This window comes from Taeniopygia guttata, chromosome 3, assembly GCF_048771995.1.
Source record: "Taeniopygia guttata chromosome 3, bTaeGut7.mat, whole genome shotgun sequence".
In the NCBI taxonomy this organism is placed as follows: Eukaryota; Metazoa; Chordata; class Aves; order Passeriformes; family Estrildidae; genus Taeniopygia; species Taeniopygia guttata.
The window spans coordinates 70098762-70119453 of record NC_133027.1 but is presented as its reverse complement, the minus strand read 5'-3'; the positions used below and the strand labels follow the sequence as shown (position 1 = coordinate 70119453).

The 20692-nt window shown below is 39.6% G+C and overlaps 1 protein-coding gene across 1 annotated transcript in view; it reads left to right on the top strand.

Moving 5' to 3' along the window:
* ACTN2 (actinin alpha 2) overlaps positions 1 to 20168 on the top strand; it is a 66132-nt gene extending 45964 nt beyond the window's left edge. The window contains exons 13-21 of the mRNA XM_030268242.4: positions 6322 to 6430; positions 7249 to 7389; positions 7538 to 7720; positions 8853 to 8987; positions 9471 to 9650; positions 10007 to 10153; positions 17381 to 17446; positions 18328 to 18486; positions 19825 to 20168. Coding sequence (XP_030124102.1) covers positions 6322 to 6430; positions 7249 to 7389; positions 7538 to 7720; positions 8853 to 8987; positions 9471 to 9650; positions 10007 to 10153; positions 17381 to 17446; positions 18328 to 18486; positions 19825 to 19983 — 1279 coding nt within the window. The 3' untranslated portion in view covers positions 19984 to 20168. The remainder of the gene's footprint in view (positions 1 to 6321; positions 6431 to 7248; positions 7390 to 7537; positions 7721 to 8852; positions 8988 to 9470; positions 9651 to 10006; positions 10154 to 17380; positions 17447 to 18327; positions 18487 to 19824) is intronic.
* The last annotated feature ends 524 nt before the right edge of the window (positions 20169 to 20692 follow it).

The following is a 20692-nucleotide window of genomic DNA, read 5'->3' as shown; positions in this document are numbered from 1 at the left end:
GTAATACAAACGGACTAAAAAAAAATCCCGTCTTCAGGATTATTTAAAGGAACAAAAATAAAGCACAGTGGGCAGATTAAGTACTGTGCTTTGGTTCATGAGAAAGAAATCAGAAAAAAACACAGAGAATGGAGACTTCCCTGAATATGTGAGATTATGAAACACTTTCTGGCATGCCTTGATCTCTGTTGTGGAGTTATTTCATAGGATGGCTTGGGTTGGAAGGGGCCTTAATGATCATTTAGTTCCAAGACCCTTACCATGGACAGGGATATTTTCCACTAGATTATGCTGCTCAAAACCCCATCCAACCTTGCCTCAAACACCTCTGAGGATGGGGCATCCACAGCTTTTCCACACAACATGTTCAAGTGCCTCACCATCCTCACAGTCAAGAATTTTTGCCTAATATCCAGTTCAAACCTGCCCTCTTGCTGTTTAACACCATTCCCCCTTGTCCTCATTAAATGTACCTCTCCAGCTCTCCTGTAAGTCCCCTTTAGGCACTGGAAGGCTGCATTAAGGTCTCCTCAAAACATCCTTAGCTACAGGCTGGACAGCCCCAGCTCTTCTCAGTCTTCTTAGGACAGATGCTCCACCCCTCTGATCATCTTTGTGTCCCTTCTCTGGACTCACTCCAACAGGTCCATGTTTTCTCTGAGGGCCCCAGAGCTGGATGCAGGGTTCCAGCTGGGGTCTCACCAGAGCAGAGGAGCAGAATCCCCTCCCTGGCCCTGCTGCCCATGCTGCTTTGGATGTAGCCCAAGACTCATTTGGCTTTCTGGGCTATGAGTGCACATGGCTGGGGCATATTTAGCTTCTTGTCAACTAACATCCCCGAGTCCTTCCTCCCAGGGCTGCTCTCAATCCATTCTCTATCCAGCCTGTGTTTGTGCTTGGGATTGCCCCAAGATTTGTTTCTCTTCATACTAAAAAAAGTTTTTGTAACACCTCATCATTGCTAATTCAGCTTCAGCTTTATGAATTATGAGAAACTTCGGGAATGTAGCATACATGGCACAGCATCTGCTTACCAGTGTTTGAACCCTCTGTCCTTTACCTCTGGTGACGCCAATGAACACTGTATCCTGTCTATTTTGGGATTGTCTCTTCTCAGTTGTTTCAGTAATTTGCTGTGTGAAGTAAAACAAGTTATTTGTGGCCTGGGCTGCAAAGGTGCTGAAAGCTGATTGCATTTAGAGATGCTCTAATTTGACTTCTCTGCTTCTCCATACAATGGTGCTATCAGTGACTGATTTTTCACTGTGACTCTGTAACTCAGTCGGGTTTAATTCCCTTGGGGAACACTGAATAAAAGGACATAAATGTCAGGTTTTATCACTGGCTGCAAGCTAATGGGCAGCTTCTATTTAAATACAATTTAAATTATTTATACATAATTCCTCGCACAATAAAATTATGGAGGAAAATGCTAATTTCTTTCTTAATCCGTATTTTTAAAGAAGGATTAATGTCTGAATGCAAAGAAATGTGCACTGGCATCTGATACAAAGCCTATTGAAGTAAGTGGGTATTTCTTGATTTTTGTTTGTTTCATTGGTGGGTTGGTTGTTTTTTTGCTCATCACTGGAGAAAGCCCTTACAGAAGCCATTATCATTTGTGTTGAAATTCCAAGTCAGTACACTTCCATGTTTTGTTTTAGTCAATCTGTTGGATGCCTAATTTTGCAGTTTCAAAGGAGAACTCTTGCAGTATGACCTTGAACTCTACTAGCTACAGTTTCCTGTCCTGGTATTTTCTGTTACAGCTCAGTCCACTGTATGCTTAAGGTTAAAGTTGCTGCAGCTTGTTGACTGACTATTTAGATAGAGAATTTATGTGTGTATGCAAACAGGTGATTCCAGCCAGGATGCTGCTATAGAATTGTTGTGTTCCCAGCCTGTATAGACTTGGATATTCTTTGGCAAAGAGGCATGACAGGGCTTGGAGAGGGCTTTATATAAAGCTGAAGGGGGACAGGCATTTCTAAAATGAGATTTGCCATTTATGACATAGCAAATGCTAATTTGAGTGAGCTGCACTATAAAAACCCATATTAATTTATTATCTGATGTGCTCATATCAATGTTTTCAATCATCAAGACAAAATTTTTGGAATGTAGTTTCTTGTATATCCATCACTTGTAGTATAGTGACTGATTTTCAGCCAAGAAGACCATTATCTGTAAGACTGATTTTAGATCTGGAGACCTGGGCTCAAATTGTGCTTATGTGCATGATTAACATGAGCCTTGTTCTGAAGCACTGCTAAAACATGTTGCTCAGCAGGTTATTTTTGTGGCACTATCACTGTTCCCAAAGTGAACTCATCCTTAAGTGAGTTCTGGATCAGGTCAAAATATCACTGAATTTTAAATTTTTGACAGATTGAGTTACTTGTAAGATCAGTAGTGGTAACCTAATGATTTTTAAATTCCCAAGGCTGTAGGTTTCAAATGCCCAAACAAATATAAAGATTGATTTCTTGGAAGGTCTGTAACACATGAGAAGCAGTACTTCACGCACTGCAAAGTAAAAATTTTTACAAAATGTAAATTTTCAGTGTTGAGAAAGATACAAAAATTAATAGGACAGGGAATGTAAGCCTGTGATTTATTTTCAACTAATTAATCTTTGATGGGTTATTACTTCCTCTGCTCCTGCTTTGAGCAGAAAAATGTTCTTTGATACCTATAATACACTTATTTGAAGTAAACGACAGCAGGCCCAGAAAGGTAGTGGAGCTACACTGCTTAATGCTACTTGGTAAACTAACTTAGGATTTACTCAGTTAGTACCATGGGAGGCCTTTTTAAAAGTTGTTTTGATATTATTCTCCTACCTATTTGTCCACTGCACACATCTCTGGAAGGAAGAGGATAGTAGAGTATTCTTATGGGGAATGACTGAATCTCCCTGGCAGAGCTTGTGGAGGAAGGTGGCATATCACCTTCCAAGACTTTGACCACAGCTGGTACAATCAGTCCCTCACTTTCATGGAAGGACACCTGCCCTTACCCTTAACTGACAAAAGGAGATAAGTGATTCATTGAAGCAAAAATAAAGTTTGCTCACTAAGGAACATAATCTAATAAACTAAATGAAGCTATAACGAAAAAAAAACCAAAAAAAACCAACAACTTTCAGCCAAAAGCTCATGACAGAAAAATCAATCTCAGCCTGTTTCATCCAAGACTCTACACTCCTGACTTAAAATTTCTTAGCAGATAGGTGGCTTTTGTTGTACCCCCTGAAGGCTAATGAAAAGGCTTCCAAAGAAGGAAGCGAGTTTTCCTGATAAGGAGCCCTTGAACAGTGTGCCTTGCTGGCAGTTTTCTCCTTACATATGAGAGTTTACTTTCACAGTTTTGGGTTGTTTTTGTTATTTTTTAAAATTATTAGGAGGGTTGGATTAGAGAACACCTAGACAAACTTGACATCTTACAAGTCCATGGGCTCTGATGGGCTGTATCCATGAGTGCTAAAAGAACTGTTGGATACCATAGTGAGGCTGTTCATGATGATCTTTTAAAGTCCATGGCAGTCAGGAGAGGTGCCTGAGGACTGGAAGAAAGCAAATGTCACCCCAGTCTGCAGCAAGTGCAAGAAAGAGGACTCAGTGAGCTACCAGCCAGTAGCTCCAGCCTCATCTTAATTCCTGGCAAGGTGATGGAGCATTTGATTCTGAAGGCCATCTCTAGCCACAGGGAAGACAGGAGGTTGATCAGAAGTAGTCGGGTAAATCATGCTTGACCAACCTGGTTGCCTTCTACAATGAGTCAACTACCTGGATGGATGAGGGAAGACCATTTTGCCTCTCTTGGCTTTAGTGAGGCTTTCAACACCGTCTCTCACAACATCCTCATGGGCAAAGTCAGGAAGTATGGGCTGGATGTGTAGACAGTGAGGTGCATTCAGAACTGTCTGAGTACCAGACCCTAGAGCGTCGTACTCAGTGGCACATGGTCAAGTTGGAGGTCTGTTACTTGTGGTGTCCCCCAAGGTCCAACAACACTGGGCCCAGTGTTGTTCACCTTGTTCATCAATGACTCAGGTGAAGGGGCAGATCCCTCCTCAGCAGTTCACTGATAACACAAAGCTGGGAGGGGGGGCCAGTACCCCAGAGGGCTGTGCAGCCCTTCAGAAGGACCTCGGCAGGTTGGAGAGATGGGCAGAGAAGAACTGGCTAAAATTTATCAAAAGCACGTGCAGGGTCCTGTACCTGGGGGAATAACCCCTGCACCAGCACAGGGTTGGGGGGCTGAGCTGCTGGAAAGCAGCTCTGTGGAGAGGGGCCTGGGGGTCCTGATGGGCAACAAGCTGTCCAAGAGCTTGTCCTCGTGGCCAAAAAGGTCAATAGTGTCCTGGGATGGATTAGGAAGGACATTGCCAGCAGGTCGAGGGAGGTGATCCTGCCCCTCTACTCAACCCTGGTGAGGCCACATCTGGAATGCTGGGTCCAGCTCTGGGATTATCAATACAAGAGAAAGATGGAGCTCCTGGAGCAGGCCAGTGGAGGGATACAGAGATGATGAAGGGACTAGACCATTTCTCTTATGAGGGAAGGCTGAGGGAGCTGGGCCTGTTCAGCCTCGAGCAGAGATGACTGAGAAGGGACCCCATCAATGTCTATCAGTGTCTAAAGGGAGGGTGCCAAGAAGTTGGAGCCAGGCTCCTCTCAGTGGGGCTGAGCAATAGGCCAGGAGGCAACGGGCAGAAACTGATGCATGGGAAATTCCACCTGAATATGAGGAAGAACTTCTTTACTGTGACGGTGACTGAGCATCGGAAGATATTGCCCAGAGAGGTTGTGGAGTCTCCCTGACTGGAGATATTTAAGAACTGCCTGGCCTCAATCTTCTGCCACGTGCTCTAGGATGACCCTGCTTGAACAGGGAGGTTGTACCAGATGAGCCACTCTAGTCCCTTCCAACCTGACCCACTCTGTGACTTTGTAATTCTGTGATTTCTGTTATGGTATTTTTTTTACCTGTTTTACCATTCCTCACTTTCAACAGTCAATTGATTGCAGCACATCTGAAGCTTTTTTTAAACAGTGTGCTTCTTACACTTCTCAGGTTTATCCCAAACCAGATTGCTTTGACTGGTCTTAGAAGAGGAAACATGAACATGGCCCCTGGCCTACAGAGCTGCTGGCTTCCGCCCTCTGGCTTCACAGAGGAAAGCTGCCTCTGTTCTCATTTTGTCCTCTGTGATTCTCTGCATTACTGGCAGTGTGATCTGTTCGTTCCTCTTGCCAATTGCCTAGAGAAGAATGCTCTAACAAAAAGGGAATAAATTCTATCTGCATTTGCTGTCCTGTTCAAGCCTCAAAGTAAACCTTAGATTCATTATTGACATGTGTCGCGTATTTACAGTCTCTGCAGGGTTTAGTACTGGGCAGAGTGTTCTCAAGGCAAAGCCAAGAACTAAATTCAATGGATGGTGATGCACCAATAAAAGGGAGTTTCCAAAGCATCAGACACATGTATTATGGATGCTTATCATTTGCCATTGAGATCAAAAGTTCAGTTTGAAGCAGAGTCAGTCCAGAATCTCAGGACATAACCTCAAAAATTTATTAGAGTCTCAGGCAGAATAGTAAGTTGATTACTTCAGGATGATACTAACCTATTAAGCAGGTGAAAAAGCAATGGTACCTGCTGTCCTTTGTGAATGCACTCATTCATCCTGGTGACATATGTGGATCTGGAGATCCCTGTTCTCCAAACCAGCCAGTTCTGGGATGTGTATCTGTGAGGAGATCCTAGAGAGGAAGATGAAAATAGTTCTCTGCTCTGCAGATCTTGAAAGTCCCTATTAGTATTGCCAGGCATGTGAGACATTATGCTTTGAATGCAACTTGATTTGTGCTTCTCAGTTAAATATTTTCAAAGCATATAATGAAAGGGTCATTGGATTATTTAAAACAAAGTGGATATTTCAGGGCAATTAATTTAAAAAGGTACCAATCTGTGCAAATTTGTTAAAAACCAAGACTGAAGCATTCTGGCCATCAGGGGATCAAATTGCTCATGTCACAGGAATATCTATGACAAAGATGCTTGGACAGTGACCTTAATTGTGATTAATACCTGGATGCCACTTGATTTTTCTCAAAACAGAGGGGATTGATCCTGTTCCTATGCTGTGCTTCTTGAAATGCTGAATGCCTAAACACAATGTATATACTGCAACACTTGCTTACCTTAGGAGAAATATTACAAAGAGGGAAACAACTGTTGAGAGCCAGTGGAATTGAGGACACTGCTCCTGTCTTTAAAAAAGTCACACAGAGTTTTGCCTTTGCTCTTTCTTAGTGAACTGGACTACCATGATGCTGCAAGTGTCAATGATAGATGTCAAAAGATATGTGACCAATGGGACAGTCTGGGAACACTCACTCAGAAAAGGAGAGAAGCACTGGAGGTAAACCATATAATAAAGATCAGCAGCTCAGCTGAGGAGGGGAGAGGGAAATGAACTATTTCAGATCTGCAAGTGGTGCCTTTGAGCATCCACTTTGAAGTCCGAATAGCAAAAAACCCTTTCCTCAGATCTTAGTTTAATTTTGGTGTGGTTACTCTTGCAAATGGACTGAATTATCCAGAATAGACTTGACAGTACTGAGCTGCCACGGACAGTTCTAATGCAGCAACAAATGGCGTGTGGTTTGTAGCACAACTGGGCATCTGATGTCCAGCAAGGCTAAAAAAAAAAAAAGCTATTGGTTGGTTACCTTTTCATACCAGTCTGAGTTTGCAGTCTTGCATATCTTTCTGTCCAGCAGTAGGTAAATTTTTGGTAGTATTTCAAAGCACTGAGATACTATGCAAAACCTTGTTATTTTGGAAAAGAAGAAGTCGCACACATAAATGCCAAGGTGGGAAATTCTTCCTTTTTGTGCTTAAAAGAAGTCACTAAATCAAAATTAGCAGATTTTAATTAATTTGCAGATAGATTAAAATTTAAAAATACTTAATATAGATAAATATTAAAACATACTTATCAATATTATATTTCACAGGCATACACCCACCCCTTTTAACGTGTTGGATATGAGAGTACTTTTACTGCAACTAGTCCTATTGCATGGAGTGGGAATCCTTAAAGTAGGTGGTGAAATCAGTCAGTGCAATCAAATGCAATTCAAAAGTTGAGGCATGACTTTGTTTATGGGTAGGTATGTGTGTGGAGCTAGATCTTGCCCTAATAACAAAAGAATGCACTTTTCCCAACTTGTACAGAGGACAGAGAAACTGCTTGAAACAATTGATCAGCTTCACCTGGAGTTTGCCAAAAGAGCTGCTCCTTTCAACAACTGGATGGAAGGTGCTATGGAAGACCTACAGGACATGTTTATTGTTCATAGCATAGAGGAAATTCAGGTAATTGTATCATTTTCTGTATCTACACCCAGTAGCCAGGATGTTCGAGAGGTTGAGAGAGGAGCTGTGCTTAGTTACAGCAGATCTTCCAGATGCTTGAAGAAATGTTATGAGTTTTCGCGCTTTCTCTCTCCGTTTCTGATTTTAGAGTTTAATCTCTGCACATGATCAATTTAAAGCTACTTTGCCAGAGGCAGATGGTGAACGACAGGCCATACTGTCAATCCAGAACGAAGTTGAAAAAGTCATCCAGAGTTACAGCATGAGAATAAGTGCAACCAATCCTTACAGCACTGTTACAGTGGAAGAGATTCGTAGCAAGTGGGAAAAGGTAATGTATGCTAAATTGCTAAATACAGAAAGGACATTGAAACACATTATTCCAGTTGAGAATTACTGAGAATATTCAGAGAACTTTACAACAAATCTCTAAATTATTCTAGATCATCAGATGCCAGAATGAATTTCTGCAGTACTTTACACTCTCCTGTATGTTTGCCTGGCATATTTCACGATATCCCTTGCTCCTGTCACGTAATATTACCTATGTCCTCTTCAGCTTCCTGCCAGGACAAGGGAAGCTTGTGTTGAGGCTAGTGCCTGGCTAGGGATGCTGGTAAAAGAACAGGAAATGATTGTATTCTTTCTCTTAATACAAAGAGTAGTTTTTGTTTCTTCTACTCAGATGCTGATTTCAAAATATGTTGTATAAAATCAGCATCTTTGGAACCATTAATGTTTCTGTCCAATTAGATTAAAATTGGCATTAGCAAATGAAAAGTACTGGGAAGGGATTAAAGAGAGGCACCTAGAGCAATCTCACCAATTTAATTTCATTATGAACCAAGACAGAAAAAATGCTGCAGGTAAATGATTATGTAAAATGTAGAATTATAGAAACTTACATGGACAAGAACACACCCTGAAAGGGTAAAAAAAATCAAGCAGTAAGGACTAAGGTTTGGTCTCCTTGGGCAATTCAGAAGGGTAAGCCATGCAAAAGCATTTGCAATGAATTAGAGACCCCCAGATGTGCATGACAGACAGAACATGTCTCATGTTCTTCTATTCTAATGGAGGTGCTCAAATAAAATATTTTGCACTAACTCTTCGTAGATTACTTAGAGATTGAAAAATCACGTTCATTTTTCAAAAGAAAAACAAAGTAACTGCTTTAAGAGCAGTTAAAGTGAAATAATTGTCTTGAACTTGAATCCAGTCAGAGGTGAGAATTTTTTCTATCTACATGTCAATCTCTCTGGTCAGGTTACCTAAGACCATGTTACAAATTTCTTATGTTAGCACAGAGTTTGTAAATAAAATAGTGGTCATTCTGGCTTGTTCTTCTGATATCAGCCTTCAGACCAATAATGAAAATTAGTAGCTGTAGACATATTTGTTCAATTTATTTTTAAACTATTTAATTGTGCCTACTCACCTTTATTGCCTTCCCACTGTAACAGGTGAAGCAGCTGGTGCCTCAGAGGGATCAGTCCTTGCAGGAGGAATTAGCCCGCCAGCACGCCAACGAGCGCCTGCGCCGCCAGTTTGCTGCTCAGGCCAATGTCATCGGGCCATGGATCCAGACCAAGATGGAGGTGAGTGCCAGACCCTCAGGCAGAAGCTGATGGACAAAGTGATTTTTTTTATCTCTACTTTATATACAGGGCAACAGCAAAGTCAATGATAGTTCACCAGCTGTTTGATCCTAAACTATTTAGCATCTGTTAAGATTATTCTTAAAACTGTGGAACTTTGAACAAGTGGTACCTTGATGGCGATGAGGCAATTCAGCTTTGAAAATTCAATCACTGAACAATTTCTGCTTAGCTTCTGCTTTTTGTAGAAAAGATACCAGGTTCACTGGGGTTTCAATACGAATTCCATATTTAAATGTGACACATTTCTTTTGAAATGTGTTTTCTACAGTAAAATTTCTCATCTCCACTGTATGAAGGTGTTATTATTACTGTTGCTTCTTAGTATAAAAATACAACGTATTTATGTGAACATTGGTCAAATTAGCACATCTGAAGCTTAAATTTTGTGGGATTGGGGGGTGTCTTTTTTTCTTTTGACAGGAAATTGCCCGCAGTTCTATTGAAATGACAGGGCCTTTGGAGGACCAGATGAATCAGCTGAAGCAATATGAGCACAATATCATTAATTATAAACACAATATTGACAAACTGGAAGGAGATCATCAGCTTATACAAGAAGCCCTGGTATTTGACAACAAGCACACCAACTATACCATGGAGGTAGCCATTTACTCTCTTTTGTATTTATTAGTTTATTCTGTCCTCTTGTGCCATTTTACTACCTTCCTTGATTTAAAGGGACTCCCACAGAAGATATAATTTGGCAGACTTTCTGACAATCTCATAAGACTTGTTTTATTTTCACATTTTAGTGAGGAAGTACCATTTAGAAACCAGTTTCATATTTTTCTGAAGGCCATTTTTATTTTTAGTGATCCTTGGTCGTAATACAGAGTTAGTAGTATGGAAAAATTATCACATAAATATTTAAAGCTGATTTATTTTGTATTGTACTTTTTGTACTCCTAAAAGAATATATTTGCTTCTGTAATAACTCAGTATTTTCTCTCTCATAGCACATCCGTGTTGGATGGGAGCTCCTGCTAACCACCATTGCTCGAACTATCAATGAGGTTGAGACTCAGATCCTCACAAGAGATGCCAAGGGTATCACCCAGGAACAAATGAATGACTTCAGAGCATCGTTCAATCACTTTGACAGGGTACAGTACTCCTGCTTTTTCTCAACTAGCAGTATATAGTCTTCCCAAAAGTGAGTTTCTTGGCATTCCAAATATAAGCTTTTTAAAAAACCTGAAAATGGGCTAGCAATGGGCTCTTTTTAAAAGAGAAAAAAAAGATCAGTTAAGAAAGAATTTATAGCCTTTTAAACTCAAGGGATGGCTTGGTTTGGAAGGGACTTCAAAGATCATCTAGTTCCACTCTCCCCACTTTGGGCAGGGATGCATCCATTAGATCATGTTGCCTAGGGCTCCCCACAGCCTAGTAGCACTGTGCACATAAATTAAAGATTAATTTCTGCTTTTTAAATAGAATGCAGAATTATAGCTCTGCTAATATGATTTAGTATTTGTTAAAATAATAAGCAGAACTGCATAAATCTGTGTGTTTTGGAAAATAACACGACCCTTTTATTTTAAGACTGTACATCATGTTCTCAGTACTTGCTGTTGTTTCCATCTCATTAAAATTAGCTGTAATCTATATCACAGAGGCTTTTTTCCCCCCTTTGAATCACAACTTGTCTCCCTAGAAATGTATTTGTAGGGAATATAGTTGGGACACTTACAGCTGTCCAGAAATATCCTTTATTTTTCTGGCTGTATGTGGGAAATAAGAGGCTGTTACTTTTTTTAGTTATCTAAACATGGATGAATAAAAAAGTAGGAAGGAAAATGGTACTGTGAAGAAACTTAACTCACTTCTTTGAGTTATGCTGTATTCATGGACAGAGTGTTATAAAGATAACTATTCATAACTATACACAATAGCAAAATATATGCAGATGGGGATCTGACATTTACAATTGGAGAACAGTCTGAACATGAGTTAACTCTGATGGCTCTGTACTCACATAACCCCACCTTTAAAACCAAGTTCACAGTTCAAATACCGAAAAAAAATCTTATAATGCATCACCAATCTGTCAAGTCAGTCCTTCAAATCATTTCAGGGTACAGCCAAATGCCACTTTCTTTTCACTTACATCCTATTGTTGCCCATACATGCACTTGCACTTGATATGTAATTGATGCTGATAGTCACAGTTTACTAAATCTTTAGAATACCTCTAACTGTTTAGGAAAAAGACCAGAATTATCAAACCTCTGCTTGCTGAAGAAACATACAAGCATAGGGAGATTTAGCTACACAGAACTAGGAACAGATTTTATGGAAAAATCTCAATGTAATTCTAGTACAGCATGATTCTTTTTTGTATTTTCTAAGGAAGCAGAAGATAACATCTCAAAAGCAGAGATAGATTTCCTGGGGTGGAAGGAAGTAGCTTACCAAATGGCTTTCCCAATGCACTGGAGCAGATGATTGAGCAATTAGAGCTATTAAAAGCAAAGTCCCAGGCCTGGATAAATTACATGCCTGTATTTGAGAGACTTCTCTAAGGGAAACCAAGGTCTTTGCACAAAGATTTGACAGTACCCTAAAGATAAGGAAGCAAAGTGACTGAATCCAAGTCTATTTTACACTGGATGGCCATTTCTAGCATCCCTGTTCCTTTGTAGTTCATAGGCAAGTTCTCAGTCCCGCTCGCAGCAAGGCTGGCTCAATGGCTGAGGAGATATCACAGTCAGCTCTTGGAGCCTCAGGCTGCCTGAAGGGAGAAGCTAAAGCCTACACCAACCAGCCCTACTGTTAGGGATTTTCAGGCTTTGCAGATGCAGTAAGACATTGAAATACCAAAGGATAACACAGAGTAAAGCCTTAGGAAAAGTTTGTATGACCTGGAAGAAGGTGGTTGTGTCACAAAGCTGCTAGCACTCTGGAGATGGGCTACAACAATAATGTGTAACACAAAATTGCTTCCCAGCTCTTAGATTCTTACCTGCCCCTGACTATCTCTTTCCTCAGGCTATAATGGGTCATGGCTTTAGGCTGTGTCCCTTCTATCCTGGCTCCTGTTGCAGGAAGCCTGAATGGCCAGGTCAGAAGCAGGAGACAGATGTTTCATCTATTATACCTCCTAATCTGTTTCTCATCTGTGGCCTCAACAGTCCGGGCCTGGTCTGCAAGTTTATCTGTAGACCCTGCCTTTCCCCATGACAGATACAATCCAATAGCTTAAAAAGAGAGGTTTGAAGGGTCACATAAGGAGCGGACCATTTTATAAATGGCCCTCTTTAGTACACCCCATCCCTCAGAATCAAACATGGGAAACTGGTCTAGGTGGACTTCTGCACTGACAGAGTTATTTTCTCTGTAGCATAATGCAAGTTAAAGAAAGGAACAAGTTAAGATTTAAAATTACTCAACCATCAAGTCAGGCTTTATGCAGGGAACAGATAAAACACTGAGAAATGCAGAAACACTGATAAAAGATAAGTTTATAGGGATTAAATTACACTGTTACTTAATAGTCAGATGCAACTCAATCTACACAGGCTGGAAGGAGACTTTGAACAAGCATGCTGGAGAAAAACAGGCTTGTTCTTAATTTTTGTCTTTCCTGTGTCCTTGCACATTTGAATATTTAGTGTTGGTGAATGAAGGCTACTTAGGGTGCTCCAGAGTTACTTCAGTGTACATAAAATAATGAAAACTTTATATTTGTTCATCTTTAGATAGAGAAGGCAGTAAAGGATTATTTTATGGTTTTGATTTCCTTAAATAGAAATGAAGATAAAACTGGATTATGTGAACATAAGCACTAGCATGAAAAATACTGTCTTCTTCATGTCAGATGGAATTAACAATATATGTAAAAATTTCATGGCACTTAGCAGCCTTTCTGAATGCCTGATATAGTTTAAAAATACACTTGAAGGGTTGGATTGCTATTCACCATGATGAATAGTCAGAAAGGATCCCAAAAATTAATACCGTCACTGACGAGGAGGCTTTAAATATCTAAGTACAACAGAATAATTTATGCATGGTATAGCTGTGACTTGTGCGGCATTTCTCACATTTAAGACATTTCTTAATGTCTGACAGTGTGTCTTGAGGATGTCAGTAAAGTACTAATATGCAGAGTAGCTCCCTTGCCCGTTTTAAAGTATGTATTTTGGTATACATAAATCTACCAACTCTTTTTAGGGTGCTTCTAGAAACAACTTCCTTTGCTTGTGAATCTGAGAAAGGAACCCCTATCTTCCTCCCTGGGAAGAATATATTTTAAAAAAATCTCACAGTGCATGTGAGAATTAGAAGGGCAGGAAGAGTCATGTTTGTTTCAGTGCATCCCCAGCAGAGATGTGCTGGCACAGAGAGCCTTTACAAGTCACCCTTGAAAAGGCAAGTGGCAAACGTGCTGTCTCCCGTGGCTCATGGGGGTAAGAGCCCTCTTGGCTCTCGTGTTCCCAGCCGGTGTACACACGCTGGTGCCCCGGGGGTTATTCCTGAGGGTGCTGATGCTTACCCTTGCTTACCACTGCTGTCCTACTCCTTGCTAGAGATTGTGCCTGAAGGCACAGTCTAGTTGTAGTTAAAAATATAAATCTTTAGCAATGCTGCTATATTTCCTTCCTTAATGTGACTGCATGGAGAAAAAAAGAGAAAGTGGGACACAATGTCTGAAATCACAGAAGTGGTTTGGAAGTGTTCAAAATGGTGCATAGCTGAATAATGGTATGCAGCCAAATCAGGATACCACACAGACAGGTTGTCAGTCACTGGTTTTGACATCTCTTTATGCAGGGATTCCTTTTTCAGATTCAGTATATTTAGTAAATTCTAAATAAGATTGCAAAGTATGTGATGAAATATCTGCAGCTGCTCTGCCTGTACTATCTTAATGGCTGCTAATACATTCTACTATTGATTTTTCTGCAAACTACAGATTTCAAGTAGGAGCTCTGCAGGCAGAAAAATAGCATCATGCCACCCTATATTTTGCTAACAGAAAAACAACAGCTCTCTATTAAAGGAATCATATGTTCAGGCTTATGCAGGTCGATTAGCATTCAGGAAAATTAAGGACATATTTAAGAATGGATTAGTTTGACTCAGAAGTTCACTTGTTTTATAAGGTCACATATAAATCACAAGGAGAAGGGAAAAGATTTCTGGGGACTAATAATGAAACATGAAGGAGATTTTAATGTTTTTCTTTGTATTGGCAGGAAAAGATGAGCAAGGCAAAGTTATTTATATGTGTTAAAAGATTCATTTCAGTTCCTAATGTTGGTCTGCAAACAATAAAAATAAATATCAAGAAACATTTCCAATTGAGAAAGCCTTCACATGGGCTTGATCTATGCCTTATTTGCAAAATGCCATTGAATTCCATGAAACTCTGATATACTTCAAAGATGCTTTTTTAGGCAACATATGATGAAGATTTGAGAATTTCTCTACAAGAATGTGAAAACCTGCTATAGCACTTGGCACTACTACTTGGACCCTCACTAGGGAGTCCCACTTAACCATATGACTGTTCTGAGCTGCAGCACAACCACTGCACTTCTCTCCTAAAGAAAATGGTGTCTTGGAGCATGTGCCAGTGCCTCACTCCCATCTGCCCTTCTCTGCCTCAGCTCCTGCTGCTGTGTGTGCTTGGCTGGGGAGCTCCTGCACACACTGCCCACCCACCCCCAGGGAGTGGGGTAGTAGCTCATGATCCTCCAGCAGCACCTGCTAGAGGAGATGGAGGGGCAGGATTTGGCTCTTAGCTCCCATTTCTGTATCATTTTGTTTGCAGTCATACAGAAGTATCTTCAGCTTTAGAAATCAGGCAAAATGAATAACTTTACCCCTGGTGGGACCTGCCATAGCCTGTCCCCAGGACAGCTTTTGAAAGTTTCAAACCAGCCTAGATTAACATTTTGAGAATGATAAATTAAGCCATTTTGAATGCTTTATAGCAGGAATCATCATATAAAATGGAAATATTAAAGGATAAAAACTTTACTGTGATTATGGCTTTTAACTAAATGCTGCTCCAGATTTGTAACTTTGCTTTTGTTCTCTTCATGGACTTCGCACTGTTATTTTTCATCTTGCTTTTATAGGGCTGGTGGATGTTGATGCAGAGAGAATCAATAACAGCATGATATTTTAAAAATGCATGGTGTTATTAACTTACTAAAGCACCACTTCATCCTATTAGTATATTAAATAAGCCCAGTGCATTTCTTAACCTCATATAATTTTACCTTTGCATAACTATACAGAAATTTTCAAAATTAAACTATTAATGTAGCAGGCAAATATGTAGCAGACAGAAAACCTTGGATCTTCTCCAAACTGTCTGTAAAATCAGTAAGGGTAGTAATTTTTCATCTTGGAATATCTCCTTAATTGTATTTCTGTTAACTCACTCTAAAGTACCCCTCTGATAGGAAGCATTTTGTATGAACAGGAAGAAAAAGTTAAGCCAATCTATTTTTAATAAGTTTTCTATTTTTGTTAAATGATTTTTAAATAATATTTTTATTAAAGTTTTCTATTTTGCAGGTGAATTTCTTCACCTGTAAAATAGAAAGATACTGGTTCAAAACAATGTTCCAGGTGCTTTTTAAAGTCAGTTTTCAAAGCAAAACCTGACTGTATATATTGTTAAAGAAGCTAGATAACTGAAAATACGTTGTCAATTATAAATTTATTTTGTACTTATCTCCTTTGAGATATGCATATTATATTAAGTAGTATTACCAGATCAAGAATGAAGTAACAGTAATTGAGTGGGGAAAACATGTTTTGCCTGGGTTCAATGATATTTGTATTGCATCTCACATACACTGCATGACAACAGAAAAGGAAGGAAGCAAATGGCTTCATAAAATGAAATCTGGCTTGTCAGTAAAGGTGTTTCAAAAAAAAGATGGAAGGAAGCAGAGTTCTAACTCTGTTGTTGAAGTGAGGACCCTCTTCTACTAAGAAAAATTCTAAAGCATGAAACTGCAAAACTTCACACTTTTTAGGTAATTCATTGCATATATTGACATTACGTTTCCATGAAAATCTGGAAGAATGGGATTATTAATTTGCAAAGAGAATGTTCTTTACTAACCAACTAACCTGATCTGTGACTTTTCTTTCCTTTCCCCTTCCCAAATGCATGACCTGTGATGGGATACTAGGATGAATCTGACCATCTACAGTCTGATGAATTTAAAGCCTGCCTCATCAGTCTAGGACAGGTTGGAAATGACTTGCAGGTAGAGGAAACTGAAATAATTCTGTTTTCAGACGTAACAATAGCCAAAAATACTGCATGTTTAAACTCCAGCCTGTTGGTCATAATGCTTTGAAAAGATCCTGCCTCTGGGAAGACAACTGGTTTATATGGACTGTCAGCATCATTTTGAGGTGTATTTTTGCATTTTTCAAAGATTTTTCAGTTAATTTGTTTTACTTGGTTTGAGGTAATTTTTTTTTGGACACTACTAGATACCTAGGAGAGCTCTTGCACTCAGACTTTTGTCCATTTTCCTTTCCTCAGACTCAATACAAGTTCTCTTACGCTCTCTCCTAATACAGGATGACACTGCAATCTATCACAGCACAGAGGAAAGATTTATTTACCTTCTTACTTTCATACCATTTCGTGTTAACTCAGCTTTGAGTCTAGAATGCTGCAGATATGTTATTGCCTGGAAAATGATAAACCTCATTTCATACAAGGTCTTCGCCTGATCTCCTTCTAAGTCTTGCAGGTCTCATCCTTTAAGCCAGTATGCACATCTCTGCTGTAGTCAGGGTCTTGACAGCCTGCAGTCAGAAGGAAAATCCCTGTACTTATTTCCCATATATCAGCAGACTGCACTCACAATGTATTTACTTTGGCCTTGGAATGAAGTATGTCACTGTTTTTCACTGTACTTTTGGCTGCTAGGGATTCCACGCAGAACATTTCCAAGACATGTCATATCAGGGAGGCAGCTTAAACATCTACTGAGTTTGACTAATTTAGTAACAAACTTTTCTCCTTGCTCTTCTTTTTGTCCTCTCTGGTTGTGTTCTCTGTATTCTTGTCCCATTCATCTCCTCTTCTCCCTTATCTCTCCCCTGACCTTTCCTGATGTTGCTTTTTTTGTGGTGAAAATGTCTCTTTCCTGTGTGTAATATGTTAGTTACTTCTTCCTTTTTTAAAACTGATGATGATTCTGGTGACCTGATTGGGCAACATCAATGAATACTGTTCATGCACTGGATCCAATATGCCAATGGTCCAAACTCATCACCTCTCTGGAAATTACCTTGGATTCTTCAAACCCTCCCTTCTATATTCCTTACGTTGTTTTGCTCAATAGAGGAAGAATGGATTGATGGACCATGATGATTTCAGAGCTTGCTTAATTTCAATGGGTTATGATTTGGTACGAGCTTTAAGAAAAAAATGTTGACTCATTTTGCTCGCAGCTAAAACGTTAACCACAGCAATACTAAAGCTTATCTAAATAGAGAGGATACTAATGTCATTTACACTAGAGATAGTACTTTCTTTGCTTTTTCTTTATTTTCAAAGGGAAGTTAAAAGTAAAACAAGACACTTGAAAACCATATTCTATAGTGCACTGCATTTCTCTTTGAATTAATGCAACTTTAAAAGTTGAAATTAGCAGTTATTAAACTGATGTTTTTGTAAATTTCTCCTTTTCTACCTGCATGATGAAAAATGCGTTTGATACTGTTTAATTTTCATAAAGTTGCCTTGGGGGTTACATTTTCCTTGCTTCAATTATTTATTCTAAAAATTTCCTCTGAAATGCACTTTTTTCATGGAAAAGAAAGATATTATCCTTTGTTAAGCTGTCCTGTATTCAGCAGGAAATTTTCCAAATTGTTTCCCTTCTTAGTTCTGTGGGCCTGTGACTACCCTGCTTGTTTGGGCTATTGTTTCACTTCCCTGCATGGTACCTAAATTACTATGGGTTTAGGATGAGACGGAAAATTAAGTGTTAAGTTAGAACAAGCTCAACAGGTATTGTGGGAGGGAGAGAAGATGGTGACAGTTAATTGAAAGGTACATATTATGTATTTACGACAAAGGATACACTTTCCAAAAGTACAGTCCTTTTTACAAAAATGGGTTGGGCATTTAGGATGCAGATTTCTTCGGCTCTGATTGTTGTGTTCCTGAGTTGGAAGATGCTTTATAAGTTCTATAACCAGTGGTTCTGACTGGTTCACGAGAGCCTTGAGCTGCTGGAGATCAGTACTATGGTGACCATTTTCTTTGTTTTGGATTTTGTGAAAGGGTGAAGCTGAGTTTGCCCGAATCATGTCTCTGGTTGACCCTAATGGGCAAGGAACAGTCACTTTCCAGTCTTTCATTGACTTCATGACCAGAGAAACGGCAGACACAGACACGGCTGAGCAAGTGATAGCTTCCTTCAGAATCCTGGCTTCAGATAAGGTCAGTCACCTTGCTGCTGCTGCAAGGATTCAATTGCTCTCCTGTTTAGCCCTTCTTGTTACAAGCCTTTTAGTAATAATGAAGCTTTGTTTACAGTTTGCCAGACTTCAGAGAAAGCATGTGTGTTTTCTTCTTGTTTGGAACCAAGACTCTTACCTGAAATGGGTGCAGAATACAAGGCTTGGTCTGTGTGTCCTCATAGCACAGAGAACCAACATAAAATTAGGCATCTTAGACAAGACTTGGTTGGTTGGTCTGTATAACGGATATATTGTACATCAGGTTATTTCCACACCACAGCCTTGACTAGTGCAGAACTCGTTCTGCTTTTCATGCTGCTTTCTGGATGTTTCGATGCAGAGTGTGGCCCTCTGGAACATAGCCTAAATAAAGTGCACAAGACTGCACCTGGTTGTGAGCCATGTTGTGACTTGACAGCACACTCAACATGTAATGATGCAATGTGGTGTATCCGTATCCTAGAAGGAGCAGCAGGAGGAGGCCTCCTGTAATTACTGGGTTTGTAGAGAAAGCTCCTGAATTTGGCATACTTTCATCCCCACTGCCAGATGCACTTGTGACTGAGTGGTGTTTGAAGATGCAAGGGAGTATAATGGCAACACAAGAGCTTCTGGAGGAGTCAGGGCCATAAATAGTGCTGCCACCAAACCAATCCTGTGCTGTGGAGAAAGGAGAGATCACAGCAGTACAGGTCTATTTGCCCAAGCTCACTCTATTGATTTTCTCATTCTAGCTTCTTGTATTGATTTTGTGATTTCAGTTAATGTGGACCACATTTTAAATTCCAGACGTGTTCTCAGTAGCAATTCATGTGGAAGATGGTCTCAGAAAAAAGTGGTTTTAATTAGATTGTTATTTTAAGCAATGTCAAGTCTGTTAACAGAGGGTATTCCTCATGTCATAAATGCATACCATTAAGAACAATAATGCATCTTTCTTTACACATATATTAAAACCTTGAAACTAACAGGAACTACCTGCATCTGTCCTGTCACTGCAGAAGTGGCAGTAGTGCACTGCAGAGATATTGAATATCCAGGAATAAGCTGTGTCTCTAGCAGTCCGGCCATAGCTGCACAGTGCTTGGTAGCTAACATACGCAGTCACGTATCCTGATACTGCATTTTGACCCGATCAGTTTGTTGGTGGAATTGCCCCCTTCAACTCATAGTCTGTGATGGAATTTGCAGAGGAAAATATTTGGTCTCAGAAAAATAGGCAAGATGCCCAAATTTATTAGTCACAGATACAGAGAAAAAATATATTTTGTTTTTGAAGAACCCATACTGAATTTGTCAATCCTTTTTCCCCTCCCAGCCTTATATCCTGGCAGATGAGCTGCGTCGAGAGCTGCCTCCTGAGCAGGCTCAGTACTGCATCAAGAGAATGCCTCCATACACCGGCCCAGGCTCTGTTCCTGGGGCTCTGGATTACACCTCCTTTTCATCAGCACTGTATGGAGAGAGCGACCTCTGATGAATACTGTAATTGGCTGTATTCATGGTAGACACTAAAAATACCCACCTTATTGCCCAGATTGCTTCTCAAAAGCTTTGACAAGCTGATTTAAAAACAAATTTTACAAATACAGTAGTTGTACTGTCAGTGTAAAGCGCTAGTAAGTGAAGTAACCGGTGTATATTAAAGTGTGCAGCACGCTAGATACCTGCCTTGTTGGTTTTAGGTTGTCTGTCCTATGCAATGCTAGAAAATCTATTAAAAATTGCAAGATATTAACTTTGGAAATATACATTCAGAAACCAGAATGTAAAACCTAAAAACATTGAAATTTGCAAAATATTTCTCCATTTTCAAAATGTTTCAATGCCATATGCGCTTCTTTTACAATGTTCATAAAACTATGTTAGAAGTGTTGCTTTTTTTCTTTCATAGAGCAATATTACTTTCCTCTCATGATTTCTGATTTTGTATGCTTCTATTAGTGGAATTTAATAAAATACTAAAATGCAGATTTTCAGGGAAGAAATATAACAACCAGATAAACTACTTAATTACAAAAATAACCCAGAATGCTATGCTTTTGTCTCAAAGAGTTGTAATATAAGGGGGAAAAGCTGATTAAAGTGCAGTTTTAGAGTTCTGTAAGCAGCTCTTTTCTTTTAGGCCTTTAACTTTTACAGCTGAGGGAATACAACTTTTATAATCAAAAATAATAAGGAAGCTA